This window comes from Castor canadensis, chromosome 12 (genome assembly GCF_047511655.1).
Source record: "Castor canadensis chromosome 12, mCasCan1.hap1v2, whole genome shotgun sequence".
NCBI lineage: Eukaryota > Metazoa > Chordata > Mammalia > Rodentia > Castoridae > Castor > Castor canadensis.
The window spans coordinates 104632365-104651257 of NC_133397.1; the positions used below are offsets into that span (position 1 = coordinate 104632365).

Consider the following 18893-nt stretch of genomic DNA (forward strand, 5'->3'; position numbering starts at 1 on the left):
TTTCCCCAAAGAAGTTCTTTACTGGAAATGACAAGAATCCCAAAGTTCATTACAAGAGTAAACTTCAAACTAAACTTGTTGCTCATTCACCTCAAAAGCACATGCTATCTATCACATGTTTATCAAAAATGGGTAGTGGAAGGGAGTGGGCAATTTCAGGTAGATAATTAAAAGCCACGGTGTTGGAAAAGGAAAGCTCCTTTGGGAACTAAAAAGGGTGTGGAGAAGAGCAGACATAGCCTGGGAACTGTGGGCAGGTCAGCAGTGGGGACCCAAGACAGGACTGCCTGAAGGCATACTATAGAGACTGATTCATGCTGGAGACAGGGAGAATCATTAATATTTTTGAGAAGAGACATGATTTAGTAATATTGGATGCAGGCTGGTAAAAGCAAATACAAAAGTACATAGAACAAAAATGGATTCCTTAAGAACAGTCCTGTGTGGCGTTCACTAAATGTTGCTACTTAATTTTAGATTTGTCCAAGATTTTGGTCTTTTCTTCTATCCCACCTGTCTTTGGTATTGCAGTATTTATTAAGTGCCTATGATGCACCAGACATGTTATAGGCATTATTTTATTTAATTCTCTCAGCAGACATGTGGGTGATATTGCTTTTCCCATTTTTAAAAGAGAAAGTGAATGGTGTTAATTAGCTTGCCCAAAGCCTTGCAGCAGGAACAGTCAGTTGGGATTTGAACTTAACAACCACACAATGATTTGTGGAAAATGTGATCTGATGAGCATGGCAGTGGGATCTGACTGTTTTTTAGAGTCTGTAGTTGGAGTAAAACCAAAAAACTTTACTTCAGATTTGTCCTGTCTTCCCCACTTAAAGTTCATCTGTATTTGCTTGGAGGGTTAAGTGCTACCTGTGTACTGACCACCAGATGGCAACATTACCTCAAGAATGCTTTTAAAGTAAACATCTGCAATCTGGAAATTCCATTTCCATAGCAGTTTTCAGTCCTCTGTAGTAGGTTCTAGGCCATGATCATAGTCAATTCTCACACCACCAGGCCACAGGGCTCTGCAAGGAGCCCTCGGTTACCTTAGATGTAACCAGAGACGAGGTTAAATTTCTAGTCAATATTTAGTTACATCTGTGTTTACTAGTAGAAAGAGTACTCTGTCTATGAGAAAATGTAACATAAAAGGGGTATCGGGAAAGGATACTAAATGGTTTATCACATCTCTGACTTGCAAAGTAGGTTCAAGAATTTTAGAGCACCCATTTCTGTATGTTCTTGGGTTCTCCATTCTCAAACTAGGAGCAACAATTTTTAGCAAAACAGGATGGAGGTTGGTGTCTATGTGAGTTGAGGGTCTTGGTGAAAGTGAAGATTTTAGTGGTGTGGCTACACAAATCAGTGACCTAGAAACTGGAAAGTAGGATGTTGAAGTTAAGATTTGACAACAATAAAATGTATAGAGTTGATAAAGTCTAGGATGGGAGCAGGGAGGTGGTGTGATCGGAGGGGTGTGAACGAGAAGGAGCATAGTAGAGATGAGGTCAGAAAATAGGAAAGTATATCATTGTAAGTACTCTAGTTTTACTCTGAGGGAGAAAGAAGGAAAATATAAAAAGTGTTTACAGTTTTAAAGGGTCACTGTGGTTCTTGTGCTTAGCATAGAGCTTAGATAGAGGGACTGGCCCTGTGTCAGTAGAGAAATAAGAAGGACTGGGTACCCAGGCAGGTATATTTGTACCTGGGATAGGAGGAAACTTTGCTTGGAAAAAAGAGAAGGTTGGGGAATAAGTTTAAGGAGAGTGGAGGTTTGGAATAGCTTACCCGACCAGAAAAACAGTTTGGGGGCCAAGTCAAAGCACATGAATTTGGAGTAATTTTCATTTTTTGACATAAGAACATGGCTATGGAAGCAGGAAAAGTATGCAGTTGACTTTATTCACTCATTTAACACATACTTACTGGGCCTTGGTGGGTGCCAAGTGATGTGTTTTAGGAGCTGGAGATCAGTTATCAAAATGGACATGGTCACAGAGTGGCATGCCAAGTTGACAGCTAAGGAGTAAATAGGAATACTGGCCTAGAAAGTGGTGCAGGGATGGAAAAGGTTTGTGCTTTGAGAATAGGTCTAACAAGGGAATAGATGCCTATGGGATAAAAGGGAGTAAATCTGAAGAAATAGCAGGTAATAGATAGTTGAGAAATAAGGGCCAAAGAAAAGACACAGGATATTTTCTTTTGGCTATGGAGGAAAGGAAGGAATGGATCACAGAAGAATAGCCACAAGAAAGATGTGTGTATGGGGTGGGGGGACTTACAATTGGTACCACACTAAGCATGTGACTATGTCTAGACAGATTTTCCAGTGCCTTTGATTCCTCTCTGCTTCTCAATAAATCTTCCCCCCTTCCCTACTTGGAGGAAGACAAGAAGGAAGCCAAAAGGGCAAGCTTCCAAACATCTCTTGTCTCAGGCAGGTGGATAACAGACAAGTAGGAGAAAGTCTGGTTGCCAGAAAGGGTGACCTGGGCAACTATTACATTTGTTCACAGTTCAACTTATTATGGAAAAGAAACTATGCAACTGGCTTACCAGAATTATAAGGACCCAAGCTGAAGCCAACAGAATAGTGTGTTATTGTCAACAAAATAGCATTTAAACAAGGCCACCTATACCTGCATTAGCAAGGACACTATAGGTCAGACACATGCTCTGTGAAGAGGACTGACAAGTGGATTTTACAGTCATGCCAGCACCCCAAGAGATTTAAATATTTCTTGGTTTTTTTTCTGGATACTTTTACTGGGTGGATAGAGGTTTTCCCTTGCAGAACAGAAAATGCAGAGGTTACAAAAGGAATTTTAAAGGAAATTATTCTGAGGTTTAGGCTTCTATGGTCTGGCTAAAGCAATAATGGATCTGTTTTTATCTCAAAGGCAGTAGGTGGACCTTCCCAGGTTCTTGGAGTACAATGGAGATTGCATGCAGCATGGAGACCTCGGTTAGCATGGAGATCTCAGTCAGCTCATAAGACTGAAAGGACCAATTGTACAGTTAAGATGACTTTGGCCAAATTGTGCTAAAACTTTTACCTGTTACTCTGACTTGTAACACTCCCAAAGAAAGCTCAAAGCTTAGAGCCTTTGAGATGCCCTGTGGAAGATCCTTTCCAGGTGGAACTAGCTCTGAAATATACCCTCATGTAGAAATTGCAGTGGCAACAGAACACATAAGTAGTCTTGGGATGGCAATGTCTGTCCTTAATGGGTCTATAAATTTAAATCTTTCTTCTCCTACACAGATAAGACTCTGCCTCTAAGAATCAGGGATTGGTATATTTAAAAACCTGGAACTCACAGTACCATCAGGACTTAAAACAATTTAATCTTATTAACTACCTTCTCTTCCCTTAATTACAAGGCACAACTCCCTGGATTTATCATGCTACAGTAAAGATGACCCAGGAACTGGAAGACTCAGATAAGCCCAGAAAAGCCAACTCCTGTCAACTGGGACCAAGACTCACAGTGAAACTGCAGAATATCAAACAGGTCGGTAGAGCTAAGCAATGGATGAATCTTTCTGCTTTATATTCTTAGTTGTCTGTTCACAGGTGTAGTTTTAATCTTTTGTCTGCTTATGCTCTTTAGTCTTACCAGGAGGTTGGAATCACATTCAAAGAAGTTTTACTATAAGTAATAAAATTTGCATGCTATCATTAGTAGGCTGAGACTAATTGTCATTTTCTTGAGAACTAGTCAGTTTGATTTCTATTATATTATTGTGTTCTCCACCCTTGCATTCACATGGAAAAATAACTCTATGAGAAGAATCTCCCAAACCCTGACTAATGCAAGAAATTTAACAGACTATTGAATATTTCACCCAAAGTGCCTCTTAACTCATGACCATATCAACTCCTTAATTTTGCCAAAAAGTGACTTTTACATGGTTCCTAACTTTAAGATATGTTAAAGGGACCTCCAAAGAAACATATTGCTAAGAAGGTGCTCTATCCACCCTCAAAGAAACATATTGCATAAGAGTAACCATTCAGAACCCACTGCACTTTTATGTGCCTTACCCCACAGAGGAAATTGAGTTATGCCACATACTCTAAGGATGTAAATTGTTGTCATTTATTCAGAATTCCCTTATTATAAATCTTTAAACCCTGTTCAATAATTTCAAAACAATGACCAAAAGTTCAGACCTCACCAGTTACAGATTCCTAGTTTGATCCAATCCAGGAAGCTTTGCACTCATTAAAAGGTGAACCCATTTTTGTTCAGTTGTAATGTTATCCTCAATACTAATAATAATATTTGTAAGACATTTACTATGAAAGTGTTCTAAGGGCTTAGCACATATTAAATCATGAGGTAGGGATCATCATTATTTCTATTTTTTATATAAGGAAACTGAGGTGCACAGAGAAATAGTAAGTTGTCCAAGATCTCCTAGCTAATAAACAGCCAATCTGGGTTACCATGCTAGGTAACTGGCTACAGAGTCCACACGCTTAGTTAATACCACAATGTATTCCAGTTGGCAGGATTTGGAGTTTCTTGAGGTCACAAACCATATTGTATTCATTCTTGAATTCCACTGCTCAGAGCCTAGTAGGTGCATGATAATTTCTGTGGAATCAGGAAGTAGATATTAAAAGCTGAGTTTTCAGAGCAACTTCATTCCCTTCTCTATCCAATTTTTCCCTCTTCCCTCTCCTTCCTACCATGGTCCCTCTGAAGGGTAAGGTCAATTTAATGCAAAAGTCAGAACATAATTCTTGGACTGTTGATGATGTTTAAGTTTCTGAACCTGCAAGGACCTCAGCAGATCCAAGGGCCAAATCCCCAGTGAGCATACCAGGTTATGTTGGTATAATCCACGTCATGCAGCTACACATTATTAAGTCTTAAGAGTTGAATGAGGCCTCCAGGCCCTTGCCGTTACATCACACCACTTATTCCTAGTGTAAACCCACGATTCTGAATGCTGAGCGATGCTTTGCGTCCAAGTACTCATCAGACCTGCTATGCCACTTGGATGTGTGGTGCCTTTGGTGCCTCAGAAAAACAGCTGCCTGAAACTACCCTTCTCCCCCTTGGTGCATGGAATTGGAAGTCCTCCTCCTAGACAAGGTTCTGGGTGTGTTCAGGGTTTGTTCCCTGTACTAGAGATATTTATTTGGGTTCCTGAATGTATTACCTGGCTGTTCTTCTCATGCTTTTGTAAAAGCTGCTATCAGTGACTCCATCTTTCTTTATTCTGTTCCCTTTCTCACTCTCAGACTATGACCTTTACCCTTCATTCTTGTGATCTTGCTTGTTTTGCTGAGCTGATTCCAAGAACTAGCTGTTGATTTAAAAACTGACCAGAAATGGTAATGTCCTACCTTCATGATCAGAGAATATCATCACACTCAGAGTTTACCACTTCTGGTCTGCTCCAGACTATCTGATTCAAGTTCCTGAGAAACACTCATTTCTGCATGTAGTCTCTGATCGGGTTTTCATATAAATGTCCCCTATTTTCCCCCAAAGACTTTTCCAAGTTGCTAGCACCCTCTATACAGCTCACTTACTTTTCCCCAATACTCGTTTCTCAGATGTTGGATTTCCTCTTATGGGATGTGCTTCTAAACCAGAGCTCGGTTATAGATTTCATGGAGGTAGGTGGGAATGGCAGTAAGCATTGACTGTGCTTCAAATGTATTTGATTGACAAGGTGATTAATCCACTTTCTAGAAGTATGGGTTGACTATAATTTTATATGTCAAACTATATTTCACCCAGTGCTTCAGATCCCAACTCCAATGGCATACTTCCAATAAGGTTTGACTGATTCTTGATCATTGAAATCCTGAAGCATGAAAACATGAAGTGGAAGACAAGAGTGGACAGATACAGTTACGGCCTCCTAGTAGCTAAAACAATCTTAGGTTTCATTTTTAAATTGGAGCATAATCTATACACAATAGAACAAATCCATTTTAAGTATAAAATTTTGACAATTTTTTCACTCCATAAAGTTTCCTTGTCTCTTTCCAGTTACTCCTCTTCCATCTACACAGGAATCACTATTTAGATTTCTATCACCATAGCTTAGTTATGCCTGTGCTAGAGCTTTATATTACTAGAAGCAATTAAATATTTATTTGATCATGCATTTCTTCTTTCACTCAGCAAAATACATTTGAGATTCATCTATCTTATTTACATTAGTTTTTTATTGCTTAGTATTGTCTTATTATTTGAACATAATACAAATTTGTTTATTGACTCACCTATTGGTGGCATTTGAATTGTCTCCAGTTTGGGTGACTGTTAGGAATAAAGCTGCCATGCATATTCTTACACGATTCTTTTTGTAAACATGGTTTCATTTTTCAGATAAATGCCCAGGAGTGAAATTGCCGAGTAACAGGTGTATTTTTGACTTTATAAGAAAAAGTTCTCCAAAGTAGTTTGCATTCCCACCTTCAGAGTATGAAGACAGGGGGTAAGGGGGAGGTTACTTCACTTGGCTTAGGCTTCATTCTAATACACAGATGTTTCACACTTGGATACCCTTGATGGGGGAAGGTTTTCCACCTTCAGGACTTTGGACCCAGCATGTAAATTTAGGAATGTTGTTCAAGAAGCAATGCAGGTGGAAGGCAATGCAGCCAGCCCACCACACAGGATCAAATCCAACACCATTCTGACAGCGGATTTTCAAGCCAGATCATCAATATCCAAAATAGTCTTTGTGACAAGTCACTACCCATCCCTGAGAGAAAGTCATCAGAGAATTTACTTGCAGTCTGTTAATAATTGTTCCCATACTGAGCCCAGGTCTAACTTACTGCCCTAAGTGACATTTGCATTTCTGGTCTCTATTACAAAACAGCTGATAAATTACCATGCTATATCCTGCCAGCCAGTAGAGTTTAATTCAATTTGCTTAAGATTGCAGCTATTGCTGAGATTCCCTAGAACAAAATATAACACCATGTAAATGCTGAAAAGATAGGAACCTTGCAGTCAGTAAAGAAACATTGCATAAATGTTTGATGGCCATGCTAATTCCCCTGATTTGATCACTACACAATACACGCATGTATCAAAATATTATGCTACACCTCACAAATATATTGTGTATCAAAAATTTAAAAAAGAGGAATAGGGATGTTGCACGCTAACAGTACAACATTCAGATACTCATATCACTGCCCTTGGCATCAGGTGGCTTAAAACCAAAATGGGAACAATAATTCCTATTTCTATCAACCTACTTACTAGGGTGGATATGATACCCAAATGTGATACAGCTGTGTTCACATCCTGCTTCTGCCACATCCTATCAAGAGCTTGACCAAATCTGAATTTAACTTTGCAAATCTGGGTTTTCATCTGTGTGAAGATAAAAATATGTGCCTTGCAAGGTTGTTATAAGAATTAAATTAGGCAATGTATATAATGCACCATCCTGGTGAGTTCTGGACAAATGTAAGCCTCAGTATTAAGTAGTCTTTCTCTTCGAATTTATACAAGTAATATAGAACCCAGCAGAAGGCTCTGTTTCTAGATCCACCTTTGTCTTTGGTTTTGCTTGGAAAATGGAAAAACAATGAGAACTTTCTAGAAGTAAGCATTTGTCTCCTCTAGGTTTCCAAGAATCTGGTAATAATATGGGAAGACTCAAAAGACACTGACAGGTGATAGAGTGCATTGCAGAGCTGCTGCCCAATAAAACTTGGGAGATGTTCCTGCAGAGAGCAGCCACCTGCTGCAGGTGGCCCACAACAACCACTCAGGTTACAATCAATCTTTGAGCACCTACTGTGAGCCAAGTGCAGGGTTTATCTTGCTGATGAAGCTCACACAGTGACAGCAGAGCTACCTGGGTTGACTCAGAACCCAACACAGATTTCCACATGTCACTCATAGTCATATTGGGGTCTTCTAATCATATTGGGTCATGACGCTATTTGATATTTTTTATGGATCACTGCTCATACTTTTACTAATATCCCAAATAAAACAAGCTTAATTTTTATTTTGGTGGTGCTGGGGATCAAACCCAGAACCCTGTGCATGCAAGGCAGGTGCTCTACTACTGAGCCATATCTCTAGCCCCTTTTTGATATTAAATAACAAACTAGCTCTGGCTCCCATCTCACATTCAATGGGAAATTTCCATCCTTTTCTCTCCATATTTCCACAGAATCTCAGAGGAGTCAGATTTCTTTTAGATGCTGCTTAAGTTCCTACTTCTCCTGAATTCTTAATCTCTATGTCTTACCCCCAGTATGTTTTCTTTTCTCCAGTCTCCATTCATATAAATTTGAAACACATCTCATTTTCTCTTTAATTAAGGTTATTTCCTTTTTATCCCTTATCACATACAAATAATCAGGCTGGTCTAGATTTCTTTTTTTAATTTTCCTGTACTTCTTGCATAGTCTTATTTTTTATTGATATTCTTACCTCTCTTAAGTTCAAACTTAGTGATTTTATGTAGGTACAAGCATGTGACCCAATTATGTGTTCTGGTCTGTGTATGTATGTATACCAAATATTTTTATTATATAATACTATGTTTTCTTATTTATATTATGGATACAATATTATTTCATTTTTATAGTAATGTGCATTGGTAGGTTGTCAATGTCTATAGATCTAATTTTAGAATGGAGAGGGGGCAATAACTAATTATTTATTATAAAAAGGGGGCACTGGGTTTGGTAGTGTTGAAAGCCAGTGCTGTGGGTGTTGTCTGGGAGAACTGGAGAAACCACTTTTCATTCCTATGACTTCTCCCTGTGCTGGCAGCCACTCTCCTTAGTGAGAAGCCATCTCTACAGTGCTAAGGGAGGTCTCCTTGGCTCTCTCCTTTTGTGAGTGCCTGGCAATTGCCTGCCAGCCAATTCCCTGTCTCTACACTAGATGCCAGCAGCACCCCAGGACACTGGCCACTGTTCTGTGCCTTTCTGGGACTCTTCAAAAAGAACACAATGAAAACCACTTCAGCTTCAAGTTTACAGCAGTTCTTCTGGAGCTAGAGAGTTGCTGATAGCATCTTGATCTCCTGATCCCTGCCTGCTCTGCTTTCAGAGCAACAAGGTTAAGTTTAGGCACAAGCAACTTCTCAGGTGAGGTCCAGAGCACAGCTGTGGGCTCCCAGCCACTCTGCCAACTCACCCACCCACCCACCCACAGAGCACATCTGTGGGAGGCTGACCGTAAATATTTACCTTTCATTAAACACATCATCACTGCCATTCACTTAATGTCTCTAGAGCCCTGAACAGAAGCCAGGGGCCAAGCTCCCACTACAGGGAACAGTGACCCTGTGATTCTTTCAGACTCCTGTACGCTCTAGTTCTGTGCCACCCACGACCCAGAAGAAGGCTCTGTCTCTGCTGACACCCGCCTTCATCTTGGGTTTTGCTCAGCAGAATGGAAAAAGAATGAGCATTTTCGAGAAGTAAACATATGTTTTCTTGGGTTTCCAAGGATTTGGTAATAATCCTTGGAAAGACCAAGAAAACAAAGGCAGATGATAGAGTGCCTAAACTTCAGTGGTGTTCCTGCAGACAGCAGTCACTAGCCACAGGTGTCTGACACTTGAAATGTGGGTAGTTTGACTGAGGAACTGAATTTTAAGTTTTATTTAAAAGTGTTAATTTAAATTTAAGTAGCCATATGTGGCAAGCAGACAGATATAGATTATGAGATAAAAGCATTAGTTGAGGATGGGCAAAGTGTCAAATCTTATGCTAGATGTGTATATATGCAGTTGACTTCTGTCTGGGAGTTCTACAACCATAGATCCAACCAACTACAGACTGAAAATATTTTTTAAAAAATTGCTTCTGTAGTGAATATGTGCAGACTCTCTTCTTGTTATTATTGCCTAAACAACACAGCCTAACACCTATTTACATAGCATTTGCATTGTATTAGGTATTATAAGTAATCTACAGATGATTTAAAGAATACAGGAAACTGAGACTTAGAAAGGGTAAGAAGTGTGCTCAAGGTCATGGAGTTAGGAAAGGGAAGACCTTACTCTTACACCAAGATCTTCACCCTTTGTGTTTAGTGTTAAAATTCAGTGGGATTGGATGGGGGCATGGCTGAAGTGGTAGAGTGCCGGCTAGCAAGGGCTGGCACCACAAAAAAAAAAAAAAAGAAAGAAGAAGAAGAAAAAAATTCAATGGGATTAAGACCATTCTGATACTCTTATTTATAGATAAATGGTTGGGAAAGAAGAAAATAAAAATTGAGATTTTATATACATTGTTTTACATAACTTTTTGAATATTTTAATTTTTATATATTAATTATCTCCCTCACACTAAGTATTAAATGTTAGTAGCACAGGCTCATTTGAGACATCAGTTTCTGAGTTATGGGCCCAGACCTTTCCATGTACCATTCTGCAAGATGGCAAGCTATCAAATCATTATCATGATCATAATTAACTAAATAAGAAGTTCGGACAATCTTTTATCTTAATAAAAAGTGTAGGTGTGAGAGCAGAAGTACATCTGCATGATTGGCTTTTGCAACTAGCCTGTGAGAGCCACCACTTTGGTCCCTGTCCTGATTGACTTGGCATTGCTAGCTGACAATATGGCTACACCTCTGGAAATTGTACACTCAAACATCTCTGAAAGTTGGGACTATTCTTTCACCAAGGGTATACACTCATGAAGCTCTTTTATATGCAGAGTTCTTCTATGGTGCCTAATTCCTCTGACTGTGGGAAACCAGATTTGGGAAGAATCTGCAAAGCCTACTGAAACTATTACAAACAGCATAAATTTTCTATAAACTATGAGTAACAAATAGAAGAATTTAGTAGTTGCCACCTTGGCAAATGGATCACTTAACAAATTAGCAATTTTATAAGACTGACTTTTGGTTAATTTTTTCAGCCAGTTGGGCTTTTTGAATTTCATTTTTGTTTCTCCATTTCTAACTATCGCCAATTTTCCTATCCCCTTAAATTCTTCCTGTTTTCAAATGGTCCTTCTGGTCAGGCTTCACAGGGATGCGGGGCCCAAAGCCTCAGATAATAACAAAGTATTTGTTTGGCTGAGGTTTTTGTTCCTATAATTCCTTACGATTAGGACCTTGTGGGAAGATTGCAACCATTGTCAACAGCCAACATAATTCTCTGTTTCTCACTAGCACGTAACCCTTGGCAAACTACTCAACTTTCTGAGCCTTAATTTCTTCATCTGCACTAGAATAATTGTTTGTATTTAAGAAAGGTTTTATAAGGATTAATAGGATAATGTATGTGGTTGACCTAACGTGGTACTTGATATATGGAAATATTCAGTGTTGGCTTTCTGTTCTTCCCTATGGAGACATTCACTCTGCAGTGGCTCTTTACTAGGGCAAAGCTCACACTCCCAATCTTTCCCATAGGTTTGCTTCCCTCTCCTCATCAAAGCCTTTCTGACTCAGCTTTTACCTCCTCGTTGCTCAGTTCCCAGAACTAATGAAATGTTCCAAGCTAAGGTGAGATGAGAGTCAGTAAGCTTGTCCGGTGTTATTTTATCAGACACTGTATGCCACACACACCATATTCATGCTTCTACCAACCCCCACCACACTCCAACTAATTCCTTCCTACTGAGTTCTGATTTGAGGGGTGTCTCCCTCCTCTATAAACACTTGCTTAGAAAAGTTGATCCTATTACTCCGAGTAAAAGCTGATTAGTCTAACCATGGGAAGAAGTCCATTTTCTATGCCAGGGATTGGTTCTGGACGATGAATGTGAAGGGTGTTTGTAGGGGAGCTTCTAAAAAAAGGCTTCCTCATTCTTAGAAAGAGCTATGTGTTAGTCAGTTTGTCACTGTGACAAAATACTTGAAACAAGCAACTTAAGGGAGGAAAATTTATTTATTTATTTATTACTTATATTTATTATTTATTTATTTTGGAGGTACTGGGATTTGCTCAGGGTCTGGTGCTTGCTAGGCAGGTGCTCTACCACTTGAGCCCCATCTCCAGCCCAGGAGAGACTTATTTTTTGCTCATGGTTTTGGTACATAGTCACTTGGCTTCATTGTTTCTGGGCAGTGGTGAGTCTGATCGCCATGGTGGGGAACATGTGGAGCAAAATTGATCACCTTGTGTTGGCCAGAAAAAAAGAGAGAGCAGAGGGAGGAAAGGTCCAGAGACGAGATGTACGCCTTCAAGTGACCTACTTCCTCCAACTAAGCCCCACCTCCCAATAGTCCATCAAGCAATGAATTCATCTCTATTAGTCAGCTTTATCAATGCTGTGACCAAGTACTTGAGAGGAACAACTTAAGGAGAGGAATTATTTATTTTGGCTCACAGTTTCAGAGGATTCAGTCCTTCGTGGCAGGGGAAGACATGGTGAAACAACTTATAACATGGTAAACAGGAAGTAGACAGAAAGAATCCAGAAAGAGACCAGGGCAAGATATAACCCCCAAGGACATAGCCCCAGAGATCTACCTCTTCTCCTACCTTTGACCATCTCCCAATGATACGACTAAATTATGAGTCTATCAAGGGATTAATCTACTCATTAGGTCAGAGCCCTTTTGATGGAATTGTCTCCAGAAATTGCATTACAGAAACACCCAGAGTTGTGTTTCACTCATCCCCAGATATCCCTCAATCCAGTTGACAATAAAGATTAGCCATCACAGTCATCAATGATGAAGTTACCACCCTCATGACCCAGTCACTTCCCAACAGCCCCATCTGCTGGCAACCAAGCTTGTAACACAAGAGCCTTTGGAGGACTTCGCAGAGTCAAACCATAATATGCTGCCCCTGCAAACTGCCAGGTGTGTGGGTAACAGCATATCTGAGGAAGGCTGTCCAGATCGTGAGACAATATGCTGAGGATGGCAGAGGGTAAAGATGGAGAGGTGATGTCATTGAGACGATGCATTGGCTAACCCTGGAGACACTGTACTTGGGGACCTCTTGTTATATTAATAAAGTGCCCTTTAAATTCATCAGCTTTTCTGTCACTTTGACTGAAGGTATCCCTACTGATACAGAAAGGTACTAAGTGAGGAGTGAAGGATGGGGAGATAGATATACAGAATATTGGTTCCCAGTGAACAGTTTATTTCTTGCAAAGAGTAAAGAAGAAAGAGTGGGAACAATAGTCCCTCAGAGCTCGCTCATGGTTCCAACAATGAGCCTTATTAGGGTATGAGGATTAAGGGGGTCTGTTCTTTTCATCCCCCAACAGTCTTGCATTGCCTCAGGCTTCCCTGGCCCCTCTCAACTTGCCCACCTTCATCACTCAGTGTCATTACTCTCAGGTTACAATGACTGTGGTCTGGTAAGTTTGTAGGAGAGAGCAGATAACAGAAGTTCACATCCTGAGAGTCTGTAAGAGTGTTGAGAAGCAAGAAAACTGGGGCTTTTATGAACTCCCAAAATCCTCTGTCTTCCACTGCTGTAGTGAACGGAGTTGAGTGGTGCCCAGCAAGGCAGCCATTGGAGGAAAGAAACAATAGTTTCAAAAGCTGTTGCTGCCAAAGAACAGAGACTTATTGGCAGGTTTCCGCATAGGTAACAGAGTGGGCTGGAGAGTCAGGCTAGCTATTTGAATTTGTCCTCCACCTCCTATTTGCTGTACCATCTTGGCCAAATTACTGAACCTCTATGTGCTTCAGTTTCCTTATCTGTGGAATGGGTTTAATAATGGAAATTACTTTAGAGGGTTTCTATGAAGATTAAATAAATGAAAAAAAATGTATATACAAGATTGTAAAAGTCACTGAGCCCTAGCATTAAATCAAAGCTCAATCTTTATCAGCTATTCTAGAAAACTGAAAACCAATAACAGTACTAGAGAAAGGTGATTATTCTGTATCATTGAAAGAATTAGATAAGAGAGATTTAATCTTTCAAACAGTGAAAACCTTCCTTAATTTCATTTTCATAGATTTTTTTCAAGGTTTTTTTAATTAATTTTTTTTTTTGGCAAGAGCTGTCTGTCATTATTGTCTCTCCTCCTTCCTTTCAATCAGGCTTTTGTTTCTGCTCATGTAGTTGGAATTTACCCCCAAACCCAGAAATAATTCTCCATTTTCATTTTCTGCTATCAGCAGCAGTTGAAATAGGAGGTCACTTCCTTTTGGAAAATCTTTTTCCGGTTGGCCTTTAGGGCGTACTTCTGTTTTGGTGCTCCTCTCACCTCACTGGCTGCTCCTTCTCAGTCTCCTTCACTGTTTTGTCCTCATTCTCTTGACTAGTAAGCACCGGTGTGCCTGCCCCGGGAATCAACCATGCCTGTTTCTACATCTCAGTGGATGGGAATTCCATGTTTCTGGTTGCTCAAGTCACTTTTTTCAGGCCTATCTCAATACCTGGGCCAAGCCAGGTATTGAGCACTGACTTGTTTTACACATGCCCTTGAATTCATGGCCCTTTATGTGGCTATTCACCTAGGCCATGTTTCCCTTGGCAACTACTAATTGAGATTGAGATGATGTGTCAAGAAAGCCAATCAAACCAATGATTGCGACATTGGCAATATAAAGGGGCAGACCGAGTCTCCACTGCATCTCATCCCTTTCTACTTCTTTTCCTGTTCCAATCTAACCTGCTCTGTCCTGTATATAGATTCCTTTCATGTGAATTGTGAGGTCATCTCCCAATCCCTAAAACACCCACGCTTTTGCCTCAAGCAGAAGAGATGAGCCAATAGGTGGATAACTTCTCTTAAAGATCCATTCTAACCTTAGGAATTTCAGCCTGAGTGCTTTATTTTGTTAGAAACACTAAAGGGGCTTTGGTAAAATTACAGAACTGCATATCAGTCTTCTTTTCAGAGGTATAAATATGAAAAAAAAAAAAGAGAGGAGAAGGCAAACCTGGGCCTTGTCTTCCTTACTCTGTGTGATCCTACATTTGGGGAAATTACCCTAGAGTTTCCTGCCTTTATTTTTATCGTGAAAAATGACAGTGAACTTAATATGGGTTAGTATGTCACATACCAAGCAAACGGGGAATCAGAATTAGAATGTTTAGCATTTGAGAGTGAGAGAAGAGAGATTTAGTTCCTACCTTCCTTCATTTTTAAAAAAATTATAATACAAAGTGTGGTAACAAATTCCTTGCTTTTTGTCTTCTTCCCAGAGAAGGTCTATAAGGTTATACTAGTGGTTGGCTGCTGGAACTCTGCAGAGAGAAATGTAAGTTTTACAAACTTCTAGGATGTCCACAGTCCCATATGAAAATAGATTTAAAGACCACCAAACCGGGATGGGCCCCAAAGCTGCATGGAGCCCTGATGAATGGATAGAACCACATTATAAGGTTCTCCAGAGAGTGGAGCAAAAGTTACCGATTGTCTTCCTGAAACATACCAGCAAGAATGCAGGCCTTAATTAACGAAGCCCAAGGTTGATTTTTCTTGCTGCCTTTTTCTCTGAAAGACAAATAATAAGAAATGAATGAGGTTGAAAGCAAATGAGAACCATATTGGGAAAGCTAAGCATAGTGAAAATTTTGGCTGAGCTGGTTGCAACAAACTAAAGTTCTTTAATCATCTCATTGGAGATGTAGCCAAGAAATGCAATTTGAAACACACACACACACATTTCTACACCCACACCCTCCTTCTTTTTCACTGTAGATGAATCAAGATGGTGGAGACAGGATATGATGAGAACCATTCCTGCTTTCCACCTACTTTATAAAAGGCTTTGGAAATCAGTTTGGGGAATCCATCTATCAATTCCTAGTTTTCAAACATTCATTGTGCAGTATGTGTTGGCTGCAAGAAGCCAATAAGCAGCTGGATTTGGTAATGGATGGGGAATATGCTAAAATGGCAGCATATTTAAGATGCAGATTCTTCTAACATGATTTTTTCAAGGAAAAGATTAATCGTTTTGAGCATAAAAGTACACTACTCTATCATAAATGGGAAATGCCAACTTGAGTAGAATTAAGATAGTGTTAATGAGAAGTAAGATATTCTTATTAGTTAACAAATTGATGAAACAGAGATGTTTTTCTTGTGTCAGGGTGACACAGGTCAATTTCTTGCAGAGGCAGAACTGATGGTTGAATACATGGTGGGATTTCAGGATGACTCAGTAGACAACCCATCCCACTCCACCATGCTGTGCTTCACAATTTAAAGATTGAAAACTTATGACTCTCTTTGTTAACAGAGAGACAGAAGACACATCTATCTTGCTTAATGAAAGTTGAGTAGGTGAGATGTAGACTTTTCTAATGAAGCCTAGCTTAGATTGATATTAAATAAATATGGTATATTGTAGGAATATTTTTACTTAACTGAAGATGTTCATTTTATTTAAGGAAGCAATTTAGTTCTGTGACCTCTTCCTTTCCTTATTCACCATTCCCCAGGGGAGGATAGAGTATCTTGACTGCTGTATCATCTGGGCATGGTCAGCTCAGGTTATTCTTCCTGTGGGAGTGAGTTGCTCACAGAGAGAAAACATTTTATTTTGTCTTTTAGGGAAGGATGTTTTTCCCTATTGGGGCCCAGTGTTGGCAGCTACACTTGACTGATAAATAGCTATATCCTCCAAATCAACCTCTATCATAAGCAAAGGATATTTTGTTCTCTATTTGCCAGTTCTTTGTTTTATTTGTCAATTTTTACAGAAAACAAAGAGGGCAGCCATTTATGGGGCTTCTTTAGACACTTCAACATTTTTAAGTGTCAAGAAAACTGAATAGAGAACTTAAAAATCATAGTTCTGACCTTGGCTTTGTCTTTCCTTAGGTGTTTGAATTTGGGTGAGACGTTGCTATGGTTTGGATAAGTGTCCCTCAAGAATCAAAGTTATAGTGACCCACCAGAGGTAGAACAGAGTAGCTCTTAATTAAGTTCAGATAAGGAAGACCTATAGTGTTGCTGAAGATGAACTTATCTTGAAGAAAGGGGGAATCAAAATTGATAGAGCTCAAAACAGAGTGAATGGACCATGGACCAGTTAACAATGGTCACACTAAAACTTTAAAACAAGCAACTGAAGAACAATGACTGACTAAGTAAGGAAGTGTGAGCTCAAAAGAGTTGTAATCTTTGCATAGAACACTACAGTGACCTGGGAAAAGCCATCATAACATCAGAAGTCAGGAGTAGCTGTCAACTCCTGCAGGACCTATGGGAATCATGGTGGATCCTCAGTTCACCACCTGGAAGTTTAATGATCATGTTTGTATCCCAGGGCAGTAGACTGCCTCCTCATGCCTGTGAAAGCTAGTCTAGTGCTCAGGGATCAACGCTTTACAGATCCCTATAAAGAGGAGATGGGAAAGGAATTCAGTGGCTTATGAATATCAATATGCTTTTGTGCAAGAAAGATATGGAGACGGATACTCTGTCATAGAAACATGAGTTTTAGTTTTGTTTTTATTACATTTATTGTTATATAACTAACAAAATAATCAAATGGTCTAAAAGTCAAAGGTACAAATGATGTACTGGATAAATTCTTCCCTCTAATCACAAGAATGTACCTTTTAAAGTCATGTAGAGACAGATACAAATTCTGGGTTTGCTGAAGATTAACAGGATATCTTGGATAGGCAACTAATTTCCCTGGTTTTATAGAGTGTGGACCATAATATATACATCATAGAGTTATAGTTAAATGGAATTATATGTTTAAAGTGGCACTTGATAAACAATAGCTAATGTAATTACTCATTTCACAAAACACAGACAAGGCAGGGCAAGAAAAGTACTTTTCTTCATTCTTCCTATGTCTGGCCTTACTTTCCATCTTGAATCTTCATTTAAATTGACACAGAAAAATTCATGTAACCATATGAACACTTATCTAAACCATAGCAATGTCTCTTCCAAATTCAAACATCTAAGGAAAGACAAAGCTAAGATCAGAACTATGATTTTTAAGTTATCCATTCAGTTTTCTTCACACTTAAACCATGTTGAAGTGTCTAAGGAAGCCCCATAAATGGCTACCCTCTCTGTTCTATAAAAGTTGACAAATAAAACAAAGAACTGGCAAATGGGGAGCAAAAATACCCTTTGCTTCTGATAGAGGCCGAGTTGGAGGATATGATTTTCAAGCCACTTATGGGAAATTTTACAACCAAGTCACAATAAAGATTTTCTTCTCTCACTTTCTCCTTATCCTTGGTTGGTCTCTGTTCCAGTAGAGGGAGCATGGTTCAGCCTCTGATTTCTGACTGGTCTCACAGATGCAAACATAGTATTGGCTGATAGGGGAGGAGGTTGGTTGGACACCTAGTTCTCCATCTGTTTGCGCTGGTGCCCTGCTGATGTGCTACTTCAGAGGTACCCTGTCCCGGGTGCATCCAAGGTATCCTCCTACAGCCCACATCCCTCCATCCCTCAGACCCAGTGTTCTCTATGCTGGCCCCGAGGTACCATGGGCTTGATGTCTCCAGATAGCTTTTGTGTTTCTCTCCCAAAGTTGGGTACTTTCAGATGGCCATTTGCACCCCTTCAAGGAAAGAGAAGCTCAGGATAGCTTCTGGCTGCATTATGTCAGGATGCTAGTTTTACTCTACCTTCAACAACATAACATCAGGCCTAGTTTGCATCTCTCTATACTTCATGCAAGAAGCAAGACACAGGGTCTCTTCATTCTCAGATCTCCAAGTTTAACAAGGGTTCTTTGTGTGTTCCCATTAGATATACTCACATCTGTGATTTGGCTATTGGAGGGGATTGGACAGATGCCCAACGTATACAGTACACTTGATACTCTTACTTCCTCTTCAACCCTCTTTTCCCTACCAGTTTAGAGGGCTTCTGCATCTGTTCACTTTGAATAGGGGAGGGCACAGGTACAGGGAAGGCAGGAAACGCTGTCCACTCCCAGCTCTTTCACATATCTTCCATCTTATTCTGGAAAACTTCTGCAGCCAAAGAGTTTGAT

General features: G+C 39.7%; 2 protein-coding genes across 3 annotated transcripts in view; one reads left to right on the forward strand and one right to left on the reverse strand.

Annotated features, from left to right (window-relative positions):
- The window catches only part of Hao2 (hydroxyacid oxidase 2), a 28886-nt gene extending 22402 nt beyond the window's left edge, over positions 1-6484 (reverse strand). Inside the window, exon 1 of the mRNA XM_074050652.1 lies at positions 6260-6484. Coding sequence (XP_073906753.1) covers positions 6260-6272 — 13 coding nt within the window. The 5' untranslated portion in view covers positions 6273-6484. The remainder of the gene's footprint in view (positions 1-6259) is intronic.
- Wars2 (tryptophanyl tRNA synthetase 2, mitochondrial) overlaps positions 1-18893 on the forward strand; it is a 300714-nt gene that overhangs the window by 6437 nt on the left and 275384 nt on the right. For both annotated transcript variants that reach the window (XM_074050647.1, XM_074050646.1), the window contains exon 2: positions 3391-3521. In XM_074050647.1, coding sequence (XP_073906748.1) covers positions 3426-3521 — 96 coding nt within the window. In that variant the 5' untranslated portion in view covers positions 3391-3425. The remainder of the gene's footprint in view (positions 1-3390; positions 3522-18893) is intronic.